Source organism: Zootermopsis nevadensis, unplaced genomic scaffold, assembly GCF_977971745.1.
Source record: "Zootermopsis nevadensis isolate Lab colony 2312 unplaced genomic scaffold, Znev_1.0 Znev_ptg000030l, whole genome shotgun sequence".
NCBI lineage: Eukaryota > Metazoa > Arthropoda > Insecta > Blattodea > Termopsidae > Zootermopsis > Zootermopsis nevadensis.
This window is the reverse complement of record NW_028259162.1, coordinates 16,136,447-16,155,396: the sequence shown is the minus strand read 5'-3', so window position 1 is coordinate 16,155,396 and position 18,950 is coordinate 16,136,447. Positions and strand designations below refer to the sequence as shown.

At 36.3% G+C, this 18,950-nt stretch overlaps 1 protein-coding gene and 2 long non-coding RNA genes across 6 annotated transcripts; 1 reads left to right on the top strand and 2 right to left on the bottom strand.

Annotated features, from left to right (window-relative positions):
• Nucleotides 1-2,053: 2,053 nt before the first annotated feature.
• Nucleotides 2,054-9,352, bottom strand: LOC147872171 (uncharacterized). Its single transcript, XR_015537893.1, has 3 exons — nucleotides 9,220-9,352; nucleotides 5,083-8,029; nucleotides 2,054-2,387 (listed from the first exon to the last, which is right to left on the bottom strand). It is a non-coding gene; the product is annotated as an uncharacterized LOC147872171 (long non-coding RNA).
• Nucleotides 7,978-18,927, top strand: LOC110840770 (uncharacterized). Of its 4 annotated transcripts, none has more exons than XM_087358854.1 (9): nucleotides 7,978-8,060; nucleotides 10,686-10,783; nucleotides 11,637-11,827; nucleotides 12,462-12,617; nucleotides 13,231-13,421; nucleotides 14,056-14,211; nucleotides 16,948-17,681; nucleotides 18,405-18,712; nucleotides 18,862-18,927. In XM_087358854.1, exons 2-6 carry the CDS (start codon nucleotides 10,696-10,698, stop codon nucleotides 14,069-14,071), a joined length of 642 nt encoding a protein of 213 aa, XP_087214980.1. In that variant the 5' UTR covers nucleotides 7,978-8,060; nucleotides 10,686-10,695; the 3' UTR covers nucleotides 14,072-14,211; nucleotides 16,948-17,681; nucleotides 18,405-18,712; nucleotides 18,862-18,927. The 4 variants fall into 4 exon arrangements, with proteins under 4 accessions (XP_087214980.1, XP_087214981.1, XP_087214978.1 ...); XM_087358855.1 differs by lacking the exon at nucleotides 7,978-8,060 and adding an exon at nucleotides 9,460-9,616; XM_087358852.1 differs by lacking the exon at nucleotides 7,978-8,060 and adding an exon at nucleotides 9,657-10,505.
• On the bottom strand, nucleotides 11,439-15,473 carry LOC147872170 (uncharacterized). The gene is made up of 2 exons (XR_015537897.1): nucleotides 15,349-15,473; nucleotides 11,439-13,458 (listed from the first exon to the last, which is right to left on the bottom strand). It is a non-coding gene; the product is annotated as an uncharacterized LOC147872170 (long non-coding RNA).
• Nucleotides 18,928-18,950: the final 23 nt, after the last annotated feature.

Here is an 18,950-nt window from a genome sequence, read left to right as displayed (position 1 = left end):
TGTTGCTTGAATTCACAACCTCATGAGGTAAAAGAACATATTTGAGACAACTCTGTTCACATTCACCCGCTCCTAACCCCAAGCATGACAAAAAGTGTAATTTGTTTGTATTTATAAGTACATTAGTCACCTCAATGTAAAGCTCACTACAAAATAAACAGAAATATATGAGATCTGGTTTCAGACTCACATCAGAAATGTGTTCTGTGATATGCTCAATCCGCACAGTACACATTCAGATAACTGGAGAAAAACACAATTTAAACAGTTGACATCACAACTTCCTGGGCATAAACTTGCTTCTTTTACACATCATGCACATACTATCTAAAGGCGTTTGACTACTGATGCAGTGTTCAAAATTTATCTTGGAACAGAGATATATTCAATGTAAATAAAGTCTAATTGTAATTCTAAAGCTATGCTGACTTTATTTAGAACACATTACACTTAAGTCAATTAACAATTTACTCTTGTAGTCACTGCTCTGATATCAGCCCTCAAAAATTAGAGTTGTAATAGTGTCTCAAGCATTTTACCCACCGATTATATTTATGGGTTTCATATTATTCTCGGATTACAAAATGATTATTTCCTTACACAACAACAACAACCAACAGATCTTTGTAACATTGAGAAATTGGTTTCTTTGCAGTGGGAAGTGAATGTTACATAGTGAAGGGGATGGTGATCAAGTGACTCATATCAGATTTTGTGAATTGTTCCTGTTCTTTGTATGACATTGTGTTTAAACATTATGACATTCTCCTGCATGCTTAAAATTGTATTATCAATTTTTCAGTTAACATAATCCCACAAGAATCTTTTTTTTGTGAATTTACACTGCTATATAAAGTTATGAATTAAACACAAAATCTAAACAAAGTCTGAAGTTTCCTGATAATGGTGCATTAAAATATGTAAAATTATTCTTTTTTACTTACTCCATCATCCAAATTATAAACTAAACTATTCTGAAAAACTGGATTCTGCTTCTGTCATCAGATACAAAAGCAAAAGGGGATAGAAATCCTATCTGTTGGCCCTCCTGCCTAAGACCTGCTCCAGATTAGAAAAAAAAAAGAATTATATCCTCCCTCTTCAATACTGGAAGATTAGAGCAGAATTCAGCTTCCAGACACTGTGGTCTTAGTATTTAATAATTCAGAAGATGGACAATGTGCACATTATAATGCACAATCACCAAAATACTTTAGACTCTGATTAGATTTCGTGTTTTATATTCAGAGTCCTGTAAAGCAGTATGAATTCACAAGAAAAATGGTTCATGAAGTGTTGCAATAAATAATACAAAATTTAATACAGATGAAAGAAAACACTGTCCTGATTGAAAGTTACATTCTTCTATCACTCAAGGTTCAGACACAGCCATGTAAATAAAAAGGCACAATTTAAACTAGCATTGAAAAGATACTTAATTACACACTCCTTTTACTCTGTCGATGAATTTCTAATGTTTACAAGTAAGTCGTAATTAATCTATCGTATATAATGGGTGGATTTATTTGTAACTTATCTCTACTTTATGTGAACACTTTGTATTTGTGACAATTATATAATAGTATGATTTGTATTTGTATAACATGTATTGTATTATTATGACTTATTCTACATCCTATTGTCATCTGACTAACTTATGGATCCATGGAATATAATAAAGATGTATGTATGTGCACCAGTCTGGCCTCTGACAAACCCCCACACCCAAAGCACACATCTTCTGTAGCAGCTAACCCTTTGAAAGTGTGACAGAGTTCAAATATTTTGGATCAGCAATAACAAAAGAAAATAATATTCACAAGGAAATTAGGAGTGAGATTGGATTACAGAAATGCTTGCTACTTCTCAGTTCAAAATATTTTGTCTTCCTGTTTGATTTCCAAGAACATAAAGATTAATATAAAAAACAGTAATTTGGGTGCAAAACCATGGTCTCTCACTTTGAGGAGAAGAGGGCATTGATGAGGATAATTGGGCCTAGGATAGAAACGGATAGGGCATAATAATGGGCTTAATAATTTGTAAGGTAAAAGACTGTTTGTGATTTTATTTTGTACAATCACAGAAGAGGTTCAGATATTCCTACACACCTTCCTTGTCAACTAGTCAACAGGGATAAACATGTATGGATTTGTATTCACACGAAAATTTTTAAATAGAATTCTGTAAAGCTGAAGGATTCTTGAGTCTAATGAAGGGAGAGTTGAAAAAAGAGAAATGAAAAAAATCTGTTCATGCTATCCCTTTAAAAAATGTCGGCTTGAAATTGCTGCATTCTGCATAAATGTCACTATAGATTTTAAACTTCCACATTCAATACATATCAGATGTAGCTTGTAGTAGTCCATTTGTAACAAATACTGAGTCTGTAAAAGAACAAAGATTCCAGCACACAATATATTTTGTATTATTAACAATCTAAAATTAAATCTGGGCACGTTTCATACACTCATCATCTCCAGGCCCTTATGGGAACATTTTTTGTTGTGAAACAGAGTTGTATGCAACTTTCCATTGTCAAGAATTTTGCATTATAAGAATTGAAAAAGTAAGTTTAAAATTGCAATCTGTGGTCTGACAATTAACACAATATTATAAATTTATTCACATGGAGGCATGCACAATTGTTGGCACTCTGGGACACAATAAGTGTGTATACATTTCTTGATCCCTTCTTGCGCAGGAGACAGTCTGAAGGACACACGTCCAACATTACAGTCTCCAATACAATACTCTACACTACACACACACCGCTGACATCCGTCAGATGGCGACTCCTAGAAACACGCTACAAAATGAATACACACATATTGTGCTGTAGATTATTATTTGAATATGGTCTATAGGTAATTATTTTGAATAACTGAACTTATGATTACAAATTTATATGTTTAATTATATGACTGTGTGTTATTTGGTTTTATATGCACTTACATTAATACAACTTGTAATTTTTAATTTTTGAATCTAAACTTAATTTTATGGACTAAAGATTGTCCAGAATGACTGAAACTTGATGCCCAGAAATGATGATGATACATTGTATGTGACAAAGTTTGTTCCTTTAAACATAACAGGCTGCAAGAAATTGATATTTGAGTCTTCTCTGGTACAAAACTTTACTAATTCCTTTACAAAATGGGACAATGATCCAATATCAGATATGATATTTACACTTATATTTGCACACTAACTGGCATAAGATCTCAATTTAGAGGTATATAAATTAACATTATTTTCCTTACAAGGGAATAGTCCAATTGGTCAGATCATAGCCTACCCTCAAATTTTTATAATTTACAGAACACATGCCATCTAGTAATAATTGCACCAAAAAATGAGCTGCCAAAACACTGTACAAGGGTGCACAAAATGTGTCCAAAATTTGAGTGTGCAGTGAAAATTCACACATGACAGCACATGTCTATCAGCACTGCAGTATTTCCTGGTGGACTAGGCGCTGGTAAGAATGTGGAAGACTTAAGAAATGTCTCTCACATATATCACAAAACAACCAGAGTTGACAAAACGCATATGATAAAACTATCTACAAATATTTGCAATATAATTGTCTCAGAAACGTGCAACATCATTACCAAGCCTGTCTTGTTATGTTGATCTGCATCCTATGCTTCTTAGTTCCTACATAGAATTAATGTTATATATTTATTTATTTATTGCATGAGTGATTTATCAAGTCTTTCAGAGGCTTATCAGTGCCTTTTGACTTGACTAACTGGACTACTCCCTTATAAGACATTTAGAAGCGCAAGCAACTTGCTTTGATCTCTGGAGTATCAGAGTGCACACTCTAACCCTAAATACCATTTCAAGATTAAACTTCCCAATTATGGGCATAACTGCATTGACTATTGTTTGTTTGTCATCAGTCTATTGACTGGTCCTCCATTTTTGCCTATCTTGCGCCAGTCTCTTCATTTCCACATATTTTTTACAGCCCACATCCTCAAAAATCTGCGTCACATATTCCAATCTTTGTCTACCCCTACAATTATTCCCTTCAACTGTTCCTTCCATTACTAAATTAACCAATCCTGGGTGCCTCAGAATGTGTCCCACCATCCTATCTCTTCTTCTGGTAAGATTTTTCCATAGACTTCTTCATTCCCTATCCTGTCTAAGAACAGCTCATTTCGTACTTTATCAGTCCACTTAATTTTCAACATCCTTCCATAGCACCACATTTCAAATGATTTTATCCTTCTTTTTTCTGGCTTTACCACTGACCGTGTTTCGATTCCTGATAGCGCTGTGCTCCAAACATATAATTTCAGAAAAATCTTTCTTAATTCTGGGTCAATGTTTGACACTACTAGACTTCTCTTTTTGAAGAAGGCTCTTTTTTGCTTGTGCTAATCTGCTTTTAATGTCTTCCTTGCTTCATCCATCTTTTGTGATTTTGCTTCCTAAATAACAGAATTCCTTCAATTCTTCTACTGTGTCTTTCCCAATTTTGATACTTAAAGGATCATTATTCTCATTTCTGCTGCTCCTCATAACTTTTGTCTTGATTTTGTTTGTCCTTAAGCCGAATTGCTCACTGAATAATCTATTCATACCATTCAATAATTTTTCTAAATCTTCTTTCTTTTCAGCCAAAAGGGCAATATCATCAGTGAACCTTAACATTGCTATCCTTTCCCCTTGATCCTTTATTACTGTCCTGAACTTCTCTTTCAGTTTTCCTTTATTGCTTCCTCAACATACAACCGCAGAAATGTGGGAGTCTAAAACGTCACTTTTGAAGAACCCGGGAGAAAAGCCGATCACAATGCCAATTCAAATGATTGATAGAACTACCAAAACCGGAAGAAGTTCATCAATTCGCGAAAGATGGCGCAACGAGCAAGTGCTCTCCTCTGCTTATAGTAATTAGAGTACTCCATAGAGTGCATCCGCTACCTTATTATAATATTTAGTAGTAACAACATGGATATTAAAGATGACGTAATTGTTGTTTTAAATTTTATCATCACAAAATTTCGAATTTAAGGAGACATCTAATATTAACTTAAAATATATTTTATATACATTAATTACCAAGATTAGTTTAAATCCTGCTTTTTATTAGTACTCGACTCTTATTGGATGCTTGAGCATCGCTGTGATTGGTGTGATGTAAAAATACATTCAAATGCAAACGGACGGAACATCTTGCTACAAGGACTGGTGAGTGTTGTTTGATTTTCTGAAAAATAGTTGTCATTTTAAGGATAATTCGCCTTATTACGGTAACATCCATCATCCAGTTATAGCTGGATAATAAATTGATGAGTGAAAATGGAAGGTTTAGTGTTAGATGCAAATACCAAACATGTTAAGTACATGGACATTAAAGATGATGTAAATGTTGTTTTAAATTTTAACATCACAATAATTATAATTTAAAGAGACATTTAATATTAGCTGAAAACATGTGAAATGTACTCCGTCTTATAATACGTAAAACCAAATATAAGGTAATCGTATCCGACCATATCGTCTGCATTAATGCAAATTAACATCAACGTTAATGAAAGTATTTGAGCAGTAAATTAAAGCACATAGTAGGCCTGTAAAATACATTATATATTTATGTAATTTATGCAGTACTGAAATGCAAGAAATAATTCTATATAATTTACATCAAAGTACAGTATAACCTTATTGCCTGACTCATTATTTGGAGAGGGATTAACTTGTATGCTTGTAGCACCAATAATATTCGTATTTGTAAAATGAACGTCACTCCCATTGCTTGCCTCATCACAAGTATTTGGTCATGATGCATTGGTCAAAATCCACATCTCATTGATGTATGTAATAAGTCTTTAAAGAATAATATATAATAGAATTTTGTATGTCACAATTAACAGGGTAATACCTCCATAATTATTACAATGATACTCATCCCCATTGTTAAAATTTGGGCATATCAAACCGTCCATCTATTCTGATGGCATTAATTTATATATTCTAACAAAAAAGACTTGACCTCCATGTACATCTGTTTGTTTTTTCTCATTCTATATACATAAGCCTATTCCCTAAATATTTTGGGACTCCTACCTCCATAATGTGACCTTAAATTAAAATAAGTTGAGATTGCATTAGTATAATAAAAGTATCATTTATGACTATCATAAGACTTTTGACAGAGGGGTTGATCCACAAGTAACTACATAAAATTTGACTCATCTCTTACGTCAAATTTCTACCAAGAAACGAAAACAAGTTGGATGGAAGGAAAAATTAGCAAGTACTGTTGTTGGGACACTGTTACTTGCATCAGATACACCAAAACTAATAAGTTAGTTGCTTTATGGAAATAACTTATCAGATAGACAGAAAATACTGAAATATAAAAATCGTGTCTATTCAAAATTTGTAAATGTGTGCATTCAACATATTTTAGTTACACAACTCTTGAAAAGCTTCCTTATAAATCAGGAACAGTTGCTCTTATGGAATCAAAATGTTTGTTGCCATTTACCAACAGCCCACCCCTGGACAGTAACGTGAGCCAGAGAAATTCAATAATACTATTTACAATTCATTTTCATTATCCTCCCACTTCCACGAGGTCACTTTCCTTAAGGTTTCCAACTAAAATTGCATGTATTTGTGCATTTCTCATCTCTACCATTGTCAGTACTATCAATTTTTGGACAGAATGAGGCAAAATATATTCAAAAAATCTTATGATAAGATGATGAGCTCACACCAACATCCATTAGGTTCTGTTCTTTAAACAATACTATAAATGGGCATTACTAGAAAACATTTAATTTTGTAAAAATTCTGTTGTGACACCACCAACTGTTTCTTTAATATTTCATTACCTATTATTATTACCTAATATTAAGTTGGCCTAATTTAGACACAGATATTACTACAGTGGGATAGTGTCTGAATTGTCATATATTAATCATCTTTGTCATCAATGTGTGCATCTACAGACCACCAATGCCAGTCCTTGCCAGAGCTACGAGGCCAAATGAGTGTGGCTCTTCTAGTCTATGAAACAATGCTACAAAGCACATGGGAGAAAAATCAACATCGCTAGCCATTTGTTGTGTACATTGTGGTGCATATACTAAAGACATAGAAGAACCTTGTAGTGTTTCTCTACATCTACAAAATCATCTGGTGGTTGTAACTGATCTGTGGAATTAAATATAGTCAATTCTAATAATCTTAATTGTTTTGAAACACCGAGTAAAAACACTGTGTGATCATTACAGTGACAGATTATAAATGCCCATCCAACATAAAGTCAAGGACCGCTATTTTTGGCTGCCTATGACTGCTTATTTGCATCTACTTTTATATTTGAGGGCCACATCCTCCTCAATCTTCAACCAGAGGAGGCGTCATATGTGGTGAAAAGGGACCTATGAAATATGTTCATATGGTGCAGTACTTAATGGCTGCAGTTGAGGGAGCTTGTAAAATAAACTATTCAAATTTATGTCAGTAGGACTGCAAGAGGAAATTGGTCTTTTTTCTGTAAAATGTCATCCAAGGAATAATTTTTTCAGAGTACTGTGTGCATCAATGCATGTTTTATTACCTGAATACTACTGTAATAATACTAGGAAATGTATTCGTTATGGCTGACGAATACAGAAACTGGCCAGTCATTTGAAACACAAAACTCTTGTCTCTTACTCACAGTTCAGATATTCTCTGTTATACGGATGTTAGTGAGACCTCATTCAGATATGTTAACACAGCAAGATTTGTATGTCTGTAACTCTTCAGTGATCTGCAGGGCCACGTACGTTGGAGACAGCCATGTTCTATTATACTGTTGACCATATTCTGATTCTTATAGGTTTTACACTATGTTATATATGGATTCCACTTTTCTTTCAGGAAATTTGAAGATCACAGATTCAGACCAAGATAAGAGACACGTAGGACAGGCGCAGAAAAATCACGCGCCCCCCAAACGCCTTCCTGGTCTTCGCCAATGATTGGCGAAAGACACTGGCTGCCCTGTATCCTGGGGAAAAAAATAAGCACATTAGTGTGAGGTAAGTTTCTATACAAAATGTACTTCAGGACAATTACTTTTTAATAATTTAATGTGCAGGGCATATGTGAAAGACAAATTGTTTTCAAAGCCATTCAAATTCAGCAGACCTATTATTTGAGGTTTCTGATGAGCGTATTTAGCTTGTGCCTTTTTTGGTAAAAGATGACATTATATCACAAAATCTTTTACATGAATCGCATTCCACTGTACTTTTTATTTCCATAATGCTGTCACTTGGGAAACAATTTAAAAAATTGAAGATAATTGACAACATAACACAAATATAAATTAGGAACATGTTTTTATGACTTTATGTTATGTTCAACATTGACTGACCTATAATGAATTCTAGGGCTACTACCCATGTAGTTTGTTTACTGGAGTAAACACCAACGGTTTGAGAATACAGAGTACTCTGAGGAGAATGAAGGTGGTTCTCAAAACATGTGTCCAACCTGAACACATACACTCCTTAAAAAGAAACAGCTTTTGTGTAATGTAAAAAAAGTTCTGCAACTATTATGTTTTTTTCTTCTAAATCCACATACATGAATAAAGAATTTCCTTAAATATCTCTCTCCTGTACATCTCCTAGTCATTTTTACGTAAGCGTTGGCAGCATCTTTAGCCACATCATGTATCCCTCCTCTTACTTACTCCAAAAAGTTGAGTCCTTACTGAGAAGCCAACAGTCACTCAGGAAATTCCAAACACTTAATGGAACTTGAAGGCTTATAACCATGTTTAGAAGGGCCTGCCACTGGTCTGAATTTTGAGCCATATGAATCCAGTCCATGCCATTCCATCCTTATCTAGGTCTGCCTAGTGGTCTCTTTCCATTTGGTTTGCCTACCAAGACTATCTTCCCAATGGGGGCTACAGGCCCTGCTAGGATGCTGGAGAAGGTTGCATAAAGAATGCAACCTTCTCCAGCATCCTAGCATTTTGGCACATTTGGGTCCAAATATTCTCAAACACCCTCAGTCCACATTCCTCCGTTAGTGTACATCAACCTTGACACCCAAAGAAAAGGAATGGGCTAAATCAAGATATTGTATGTTTTAATTGTGCAACTTTAGATAGCAGAGTAAAGTTTCTGAACAGAATGGAACCTATCTTTCGGTTACATTAACTGGCCAGTTATCAGGAATAGTCACCTTACATACCATACCTCGGCGAGAAACGGAACTGCTGTTCAAGATGGTATCCTGTTCTGTGACCAACTATAAACCGTGTAGGCTGTACATTTGTTCGATAGATGAGGTGGTTGACGTATTTCTACGTGAGTAAAGTACGGTTGGCACTACTTTTTGGCGCTCCGGTGATATGGAGCTTTTCAATTGCTTATATATATATATATACAGTGGGGCCCCACGTGTTTAACAGCTGAGTCAGAAGTGCGTCCGCAGCCATTTTCTCGTCTAACGTTTGTATGCTCCGCGTCTGTATTTCTGGCAATTTTTCGAAGTTATTACACACTGTATAACTATATAATATTTTTGTGTTTTTACGGTGTAATTACAAATATTTTAAGGTATTTTAAATTAATTTAAGGTAAGCAATGTGTGTACTTCTGATATCCATTTTACATTCATATCGTTATCTTATGCCTATTACTATTGTGCAGTTGTTATATGATAGTGTAAACATCTTATTAGGCTTTGATATGCATTTACAAGTGAGAAAAGGCCTAAATCCGATTTTCGCAGTATGGCGGGGGTCTGGTCCCTAACCCGCCGTATATGCCTAATGTCTACAAGTAAGTCGTAATTTATCCTTTGTTTGTATTTTTGTGACATTTATATGACTTGTATTTGTATAACATGTATTGTATTATTATGACTTATTCTACATCCTATTGTCATCTGACTAACTTATAGATCCATGGAATGTAATAAAGATGTATGTATGTATGTATGCGGTGCCCTACTGTACTTAACGTGGTTGGAACGAGGGTTGCTTAAAAAGTCATGACAACTAATTTTTTGGGGACAAACACGTTATATTGAAGTAAGTCCAAAATATACATATGAAAGGGCACGATATACTCCTCCGATTGGCGTAGTCAGATCAGGTAGGTGTGAATGGTTGTAGGTATAGTAGGCAAGAAAAAATGACACATTACGGAATGACCTTTTTTTCGTTCTTTAATCCTCGAAAAATTCAATTGTGATTAAGAAAATCAGTGTGAGTTAAATCACAATTCTTACATTAAGACTCGCAACCTTCAAAGTAGTGTCCGAGTGTATCAAGTACTCGCTGCCAACGACGAGGAAGACGGCGAATACCATCAGCTTCACCATCTTCAAATCTTGCCGATCTGCGTCGGAAATGTCCTCTCTGCAGAATAACTTACGTCATGCAATTAGGAATAATCGTCTTGAACTGCTTCACAATGTCATCGTCCTTCACTACAATGCACAGTGGGCAGAGTATGCATGAGGTGAATTTGAAATTGGATATCTTATTTCCATTTACTGAAAATGTTCTGATCGTCGAGAACAAGTGAAACATTTTGCGCGCTCTCAAACACCACTGCCTTTGCCTTTACCCAGCTGCAACCCTTGATGTTCGTCCTGCAACCTGCCTGTATTCTTACAAGTTTCACTTTTTCTATTTGCAGACTTGGCTGTATGTGGAGAACAATTCATAAGAAGGACAAAGAAGAGTATTTTGCTCGAGCCCGCCAGGCGGATGAAGAGCATAGGAAGAAATATCCTGGTAAGTAATTCTCTTTTAATGTCAATAAGCAGCAGCTCTCTTATACGTCAGAAAACTTCCAAAAAATGTACCCGAGAATTTTGAGAGACATCACTGATTCATATATATTTGGGATTGACTGACCTGTTGCTGAGTCTTTATTCTTCAGTAACATGCTTTATGATTTGAGTCGATCATAGCTGGAGTGGTAATAATCAGCAAAGGTACAGACGGCTTATGTATTTTTTGTTTTCCTGCTACGTCTACACTGCACCAAAATCCAGAATATAATCATCATCCTCATTCCCACCGCCGTGAAAGCCTCAAAGTCATGTGGGTGTGTACCAGTTGAAGAGACTTCAACCTCGATACTGAGGCAGTACGTAACACGGAAGACCTGACTGTAAAGTGTTATTAATGTTTGCTTCATTTTAATATTTGTAATGGAAATATTAATTTTGTATTATCAGGAGTTTTCATGGCGAATAAGTAGATGCAAAGTTTCGGAGAAAGGTACTTTCACAATCTTCAGGGCTGTAGTGCTATGCGGGGAAATGGAGATATTTATATTAGACGACGAGAAAGCTGAGGAAAGCTGGAGACAGTTTCTCCAAAACGTTTTCATCTACTTATGAGTCAAGGCAACAGAACCCAGATATCGAAATGCATCGAGATGTTATAATATTAAAATGGAGTAACTTAAACATTTAATTCTGCAATTAGATATGATCAAAATACATTGTATTGTTTCTGTTGTTCTGTAATACATGATTTATGAATGTCACTGATTTTTCTTCTCTGATGTCAAATGACGGGATCAGAAACAACCGTGTACGGAATGCTGTCATCTGAATGTCATTCTTTCGGTTTTTAGATTATGTCTACAACCCCAATGTGGCCCGCGAAAAGAAGATTCTTCGCACAAAGGCCCAGAAGAAAATGTTGCGACGCCAGTCTGCGAAGCGACGCATCAGCAGGGCGAAGACCAGGAGAGCCCGTATCCTGCCTGTCCGTGAACATCAACGGGCAGAGACAACAGGCAGGGAACGTGTCACTTCATCAAAGGTAAGACGTCGTCATTGCACTTGCCTGACATCTGTCGCTTGCACATGGAAAACAAACGAGTGAGGAATGTCAGAGGTGAAAAATGACTGCTGTAAACTCTGGATTATCGGGGTGAGTAGGAAAGTAAGTCTGCCCCTGTTTGTAAGAACGCATCGCAGTTGAATTTATTTAGCAGATTCCACTATTTAAATCCCTAAAACTCTGCCCTAAGTTTTAAACATTAATTCTGTATTTTAAAAAGAAACTGGCCGTTGAAAGGAAAGACATGTTACAAGTAGTTTATATTTATATGGACATTAAATATACACAGGTCGCCATTTTACTTGACCTACGAGAATTACATCATTTCCTACTTGAGCACTGAAATCACCTGTAATTAAACATTTATTGCTCTTAACCATTTCTGTTGGGTTTATATCAAAACCCTCTGTCACATTTTCATCACATCCCATTTGGGACGAGTGCATCTGCATAATATTCATCACGTTCACTGCAATCAAGGCTGAGACTTTTATCATTCTGGATATAAATGTGCATCTGATTCTTTATTGTCAGGGTCTTCTGACGTCGTACTATTATATCGAATGTCGTATCAATAATTTAAGTTACAAGAATTTTGTTTAATTCGTTGCAGCCCACTAATCCTCTAAGCTCACTGAGCTTAATTTGTGACGTCGGCAGAGGGGCCGACGACACAAATGTTCCTGTGACACTTGATGAAAACTTTGGTTTGGCAGGATTTTTGGACGCCAGTGAGAATGCTGAAATTCAACAGTTCATTGACGATGAGGTTAGTGTCAATTCTCCTTTTGATTACAACAATTATTTGGGCCCAACATAAATTTCTGAAAGCACTAATCTATGTAAATGGTGTAGTAAAATGTGTTTAAGAGAAAATTCAAAATGGCAATTTAACTATACAGTTAAGAAATATCTGAACATTCGAGCACATGATGATTTTGTAGGTGTATTTTTAATTATGTGTAATTGTTAATAGAATTGGCTTTAAAATGGTCCTTTTGAGCTTCATTTCAATATGTACTTTCACTTTCAATGTCCCTGTTGAAAACAAAAACTACAAATTGACGAACTGGGATTTTGAATTGTTTGGTGGCAATCTCAAAGGACTCCAGGAACATTTATCCAGCAGAATTATTTGGGATGTAAGATAACTTTCCCTGAACATTTAGTAAAGTGAAACACAGAAGATAATATTAAAATGGAGGAACTTAAACATTAATTCTGCAATTAGATATGATCAAAATACATTGTATTGTTTCTGTTGTTCTGTAATACATGATTTATGAATGTCACTGATTTTTCTTCTCTGATGTCAAATGACGGGATCAGAAACAACCGTGTACGGAATGCTGTCATCTGAATGTCATTCTTTCGGTTTTTAGATTATGTCTACAACCCCAATGTGGCCCGCGAAAAGAAGATTCTCCGCACAAAGGCCCAGAAGAAAATGTTGCGACGCCAGTCTGCGAAGCGACGCATCAGCAGGGCGAAGACCAGGAGAGCCCGTATCCTGCCTGTCCGTGAACATCAACGGGCAGAGACAACAGGCAGGGAACGTGTCACTTCATCAAAGGTAAGACGTCGTCATTGCACTTGCCTGACATCTGTCGCTTGCACATGGAAAACAAACGAGTGAGGAATGTCAGAGGTGAAAAATGACTGCTGTAAACTCTGGATTATCGGGGTGAGTAGGAAAGTAAGTCTGCCCCTGTTTGTAAGAACGCATCGCAGTTGAATTTATTTAGCAGATTCCATTATTTAAATCCCTAAAACTCTGCCCTAAGTTTTAAACATTAATTCTGTATTTTAAAAAGAAACTGGCCGTTGAAAGGAAAGACATGTTACAAGTAGTTTATATTTATATGGACATTAAATATACACAGGTCGCCATTTTACTTGACCTACGAGAATTACATCATTTCCTACTTGAGCACTGAAATCACCTGTAATTAAACATTTATTGCTCTTAACCATTTCTGTTGGGTTTATATCAAAACCCTCTGTCACATTTTCATCACATCCCATTTGGGAAGAGTGCATCTGCATAATATTCATCACATTCACTGCAATCAAGGGTGAGACTTTTATCATTCTGGATATAAATGTGCATCTGATTCTTTATTGTCAGGGTCTTCTGACGTCGTACTATTATATCGAATGTCGTATCAATAATTTAAGTTACAAGAATTTTGTTTAATTCGTTGCAGCCCACTAATCCACTAAGCTCACTGAGCTTAATTTGTGACGTCGGCAGAGGGGCCGACGACACAAATGTTCCTGTGACACTTGATGAAAACTTTGGTTTTGCAGAATTTTTGGACGCCAGTGAGAATGCTGAAATTCAACAGTTCATTGACGATGAGGTTAGTGTCAATTCTCCTTTTGATTACAACAATTATTTGGGCCCAACATAAATTTCTGAAAGCACTAATCTATGTAAATGGTGTAGTAAAATGTGTTTAAGAGAAAATTCAAAATGGCAATTTAACTATACAGTTAAGAAATATCTGAACATTCGAGCACATGATGATTTTGTAGGTGTATTTTTAATTATGTGTAATTGTTAATAGAATTGGCTTTAAAATGGTCCTTTTGAGCTTCATTTCAATATGTACTTTCACTTTCAATGTCCCTGTTGAAAACAAAAACTACAAATTGACGAACTGGGATTTTGAATTGTTTGGTGGCAATCTCAAAGGACTCCAGGAACATTTATCCAGCAGAATTATTTGGGATGTAAGATAACTTTCCCTGAACATTTAGTAAAGTGAAACACAGAAGAAAATATAAGTGCAACGCCACTGCACATTTTTGAGCAGATTCAAGAACCTATTTTTAGCCAAATTAAACTCGTTTAAAATCTTTGTATCCACATCTAGAAATACGTATTATAGAATAAAAGAACCTGGCAAGGCGTGAGGTATAAGCCAGTACTTGCCTAATTATCACACAGAACTAATTACACGCTCACAGTTAATTATTGCCACAGAAAATGCCCACCACACAATTACTGACCTGCCTCTCATTTAAAAGTATTGCCTGGATCTACGTCCAACCCCACCCTTGCAAGTCTTCGTTTGTTTCCTTCTGCTCATCTGTTCTTGTTGAATAAGTTTTTTTACGTAAGTCTTCCTTCGCTTTTCTTTATTTGTTGAATATGTCTGATGTTTAAGTTTTTGCGTCCCTATTCAGAGACCAACTCTTCTTGGTCAGTCAACTTTCTACGTCCAATCCCACCTTTGCAAATCTTCGTCTGTTTTTCTACGTGTGTCGTTAATATGGTCTCGTTTATCAATGAAAGTCTTCTTTCACGTTTCTTTATTTCTTAAATAGGTCTGATGTTGTACTTCTTTACGTCGCTGTTCAGAGGCCAACAGTTTTTGTTCAGTCAACTTTTTACGTCCAGCCCCACCCCTGCAAATCTTCGTCTTAAAATCGATCAAAAGTCAGTTTTCATAATACTTTCGTAATCGTAATATATCGAATAAGTATCAGTTTACCTTGTAGGAGTTGTTAGAGTTGGCACTTCAAATACTTGATAACTCCTTCTTTCACTTTTCTGATGTTTTAGGCTAGATGTCGGTCAATTTTTAATAATGCGACGTGCTGCTTCTGGAGCAGTGATAATGCGACTGGCTTGGTAGTGAAGCGTTATTTGTTTACTCGGTATTGTTGTGTTCCACAACAATGCTGAGTAAACAAATATAAGGTGATATTGTTGATGACGTCATTTTTTGACGACAAATTGGTTGACGACAACAACTAATCACAAATTTTTATAGTAGAAGATTGCAAGTGATTATGAGCGTTTGTGGAATTTTCCAGATTGTGTAGGAAGCATTGACGGGAAACACGTCCGTATAAAATGTCCCCCTAAATCTGGCTCCATGTTTTATAACTACAAAAAAATTTTCTCCATCCATCTTCAAGGCATCGCAGACGCTAAATATAAATTTATAACCGTGGATGTAGGAGCACATGGAAGAAGGAGCGATAGTGGTGTTTTCATGGAAACTGGTGTCTATCATCATTTGGAAAATAATTCATTCAACGTACCACCCAATAAACCACTGCCAGGAACAAATGTTAGTGTGCCTCATGTATTGCTTGGTGATCAAGGATATCCATTAAAGGAATATTTGATGAGACCGTATCCTACTGGAAACAATAATGACCACGAAACTGAGATTTTCAATTATCGCCCGAGTAGAGTTAGACGCTCAATCGAATGTGCCTTCGGAATCTTAGTAAGCAAATAGAGATGCCTCAAGACGGAACTACAATTACATCCAAGTCACGTTGATACTGTTGTCAAGTGCGTTTGCTTATTGCACAATATCGTAATCGATACAGAAGGAATAAGTGAGTCTGTATTATCAGATACCAACGCAACCCATGAAAACAATGATAGTGACTAGGCCAACTCTACAAGACGTTTCAATCGGTCATCACGGAGAGCTTATGAAATTCGCGATGCATTTAAACAATATTTTCTTGTCACAAATGTACCTTAAAACTTTGTTGGTTACGTTAATTATTTCAGAAATGACAATTCAATTGTTAACACACTGCATGATGGTTGAATTAATAATTAATTATAATGTGTGATGGTTGTATATCTGTGTATGTTAATAATTTCAATACTTACTTGTAATTTCCAATGAAGTGGCGATCTCAATCCACAGCTTCCGAGCTACATCTCTATTATGATACTGACCACATCGCGGATCCCACAAACTTCTTCTTTCCTGCACCAAACTTATCAATTTTTCACAGTCCATCTTTATATCTCTCACATGAATCATACATCGGCCAAAAAAAACAAACTGATTTGAATTCGCCCGATCACCGTCTGACATCTGCTATAATCGGCTGATGAGATCGGTTGCACTGAGACCACGCACGTGCCTTCCAACTGGTTTGAAAAGATCGGGCGAGTTCGGCCGACATCGGGTGTCGGCCGAAACGACTGATGTTAGTGCCACTGTGACCACAGCCATAGAGATCGCCTTCCATGAGATATTCGCCGCATGTATTTCCATACTTGTTCCCCATTATTCCAGTTCATTTTCTGATTCAAATGTTTATTTCCTTTCCAGATCCCAGAAATGGACAAAGATCTATTTGCTTCGATTTTGGAAGATATCAAGTCAATACCAGTATAGAATAGTCAATTACATAAATAGTTAAATTATTTTCAATTCAATACTTATATTGTTTTTAGAAAATTAGTTGAACATTTTTTTGTTAAATTGTTTTAGTAAATAGTTTAGTATTTTTAAATAGTTAAATTGTTTAGTATTTTGTTAAATAACTTAATTATTAAGATTTTGTTAAATAGTTTAATTATTTGTGGTTTGTTAAATAGATTAGTTTTATTGAATAGTTAAATTGTTTTCAATTCAATACTTATATTGTTTTTAGAAAATTAGTTGAATTTTTTTTTTGTTAAATTGTTTTAGTAAATAGTTTAGTATTTTTAAATAGTTAAATTGTTTAGTATTTTGTTAAATAACTTAATTGTTAAGATTTTGTTAAATAGTTTAATTATTTGTGGTTTGTTAAATAGATTAGTTTTATTAAATAGTTAAATTGTTGATATCCGTCTTCTGGGTTATTGCGCTGTGTAGTCTGGTCGATGTTAACCACCGTTTCAGAGGTCATACTGCCTCCGTCATCAGGGTGATGAATATGCCAATAGGGTGTGAGGTGCTGGGTTTATAGGCCGGGAAATGAAAGGTGTAGCCTGCCCCGAGCCAATGGGAGCAGGCATGGGAGTGGACCAATGGTAGCACGTGGGCGAGAGTGGGAGAGGGAGAGAAAGTAGAGAAAGGTGAGTTTGGTTGTATGGATCAGGGCCCTGAAAAGGGGCCATGTTAGTGGTCTGGTTGGTTCTGGCGGCGCACTCTTGCTCTTGTTTAGTATTTTGTTAAATAACTTATTTGTTAAGATTTTGTTAAATAGTTTAATTATTTGTGGTTTGTTAAATAGATTAGTTTTATTAAATAGTTAAATTGTTTCCTCCTGAAGGTATCACCACCTTGTCGAAGGCAAATAAATTTTGCTGGGTGAGGAGGCTTGCGTGCTCAAATGACCCTTAGGGCTATGCCGGCCAGAGCTTCGGCTCCTGGTAGGGTCACCCATTCTGGACAGGTCTAAGGCGATGAGCCAGACTAAGAGTGATACCCTGGTCCTCCAGGTTGGGGTTTGGGCTTGGGGTTAACAACCCCACCCCGGAAAACAAATATTGTTAGGATACTCTCAAAAGAGCCTCGGATGGATGGATTATTTGGTAATGGACCTGGCAAACGTTCACGGACTCGGAAGCGAACTGCGACATTGACCGTGGCCACATGGAATGTTAGAACTATGATGAAGGTAGGAAAAATGATGGAGGTGCTGAAGTATGGGATGGACATGGTGGCATTGGAGTAGGTGAGGTGGAATGGACATGGCAGGGTGGATAAAAACGAAGCTATTTGGTTTTTGAGCCTTTAGGAGACAATATGCAAGATAAGGCTCAAAGGACTCTTCAGAAACTTGTCTTTTGTTTCAGCTTATGCACCCACGGAAGAGGCTAAAGAATAGTCTGATCATCAAAAGCACTTGTTTCGAGGACCATGTGTGTTGGAAGGTGGTGGGAGAAGCTGTGGAGTAGGGAAGAATGGAGGGAAGGAGGAGACGTCGAAGGCCGAGGAAGAGATGGATGCAGGTCTTGGAGGAGGACCTGAGGACCATGTGGGTTGGAAGGTGGTGGGAGAAGGTCTGGAGTAGGGAAGGAGGAGAGCAAGTCCATCTACCGCCACCTCTATATATCTGTGTAATTTGGAGATTCTGCATGGATCACAGAAGTCGGTGTTTCAGGTTAGTATGTGTTCTGTGCCTTGCTGATTCTCTTTTGTCATTAACTGTTGTTTCCTGTCTGCAGTTGAAATTCTTAAGTTGGGAAGGAGTGCGTTACTTGTTTTGTACTTCAAACTGCAATGTTACCGACATCTTGTCCTTACTTGCAGTCAGGAGATCGCTTTATTCAGCCGCGTGTTGGCAACAGTTGGCGCATCAAGTTTCTCATGAACACAGTAAGTGTTTTTCATTAAGTTAT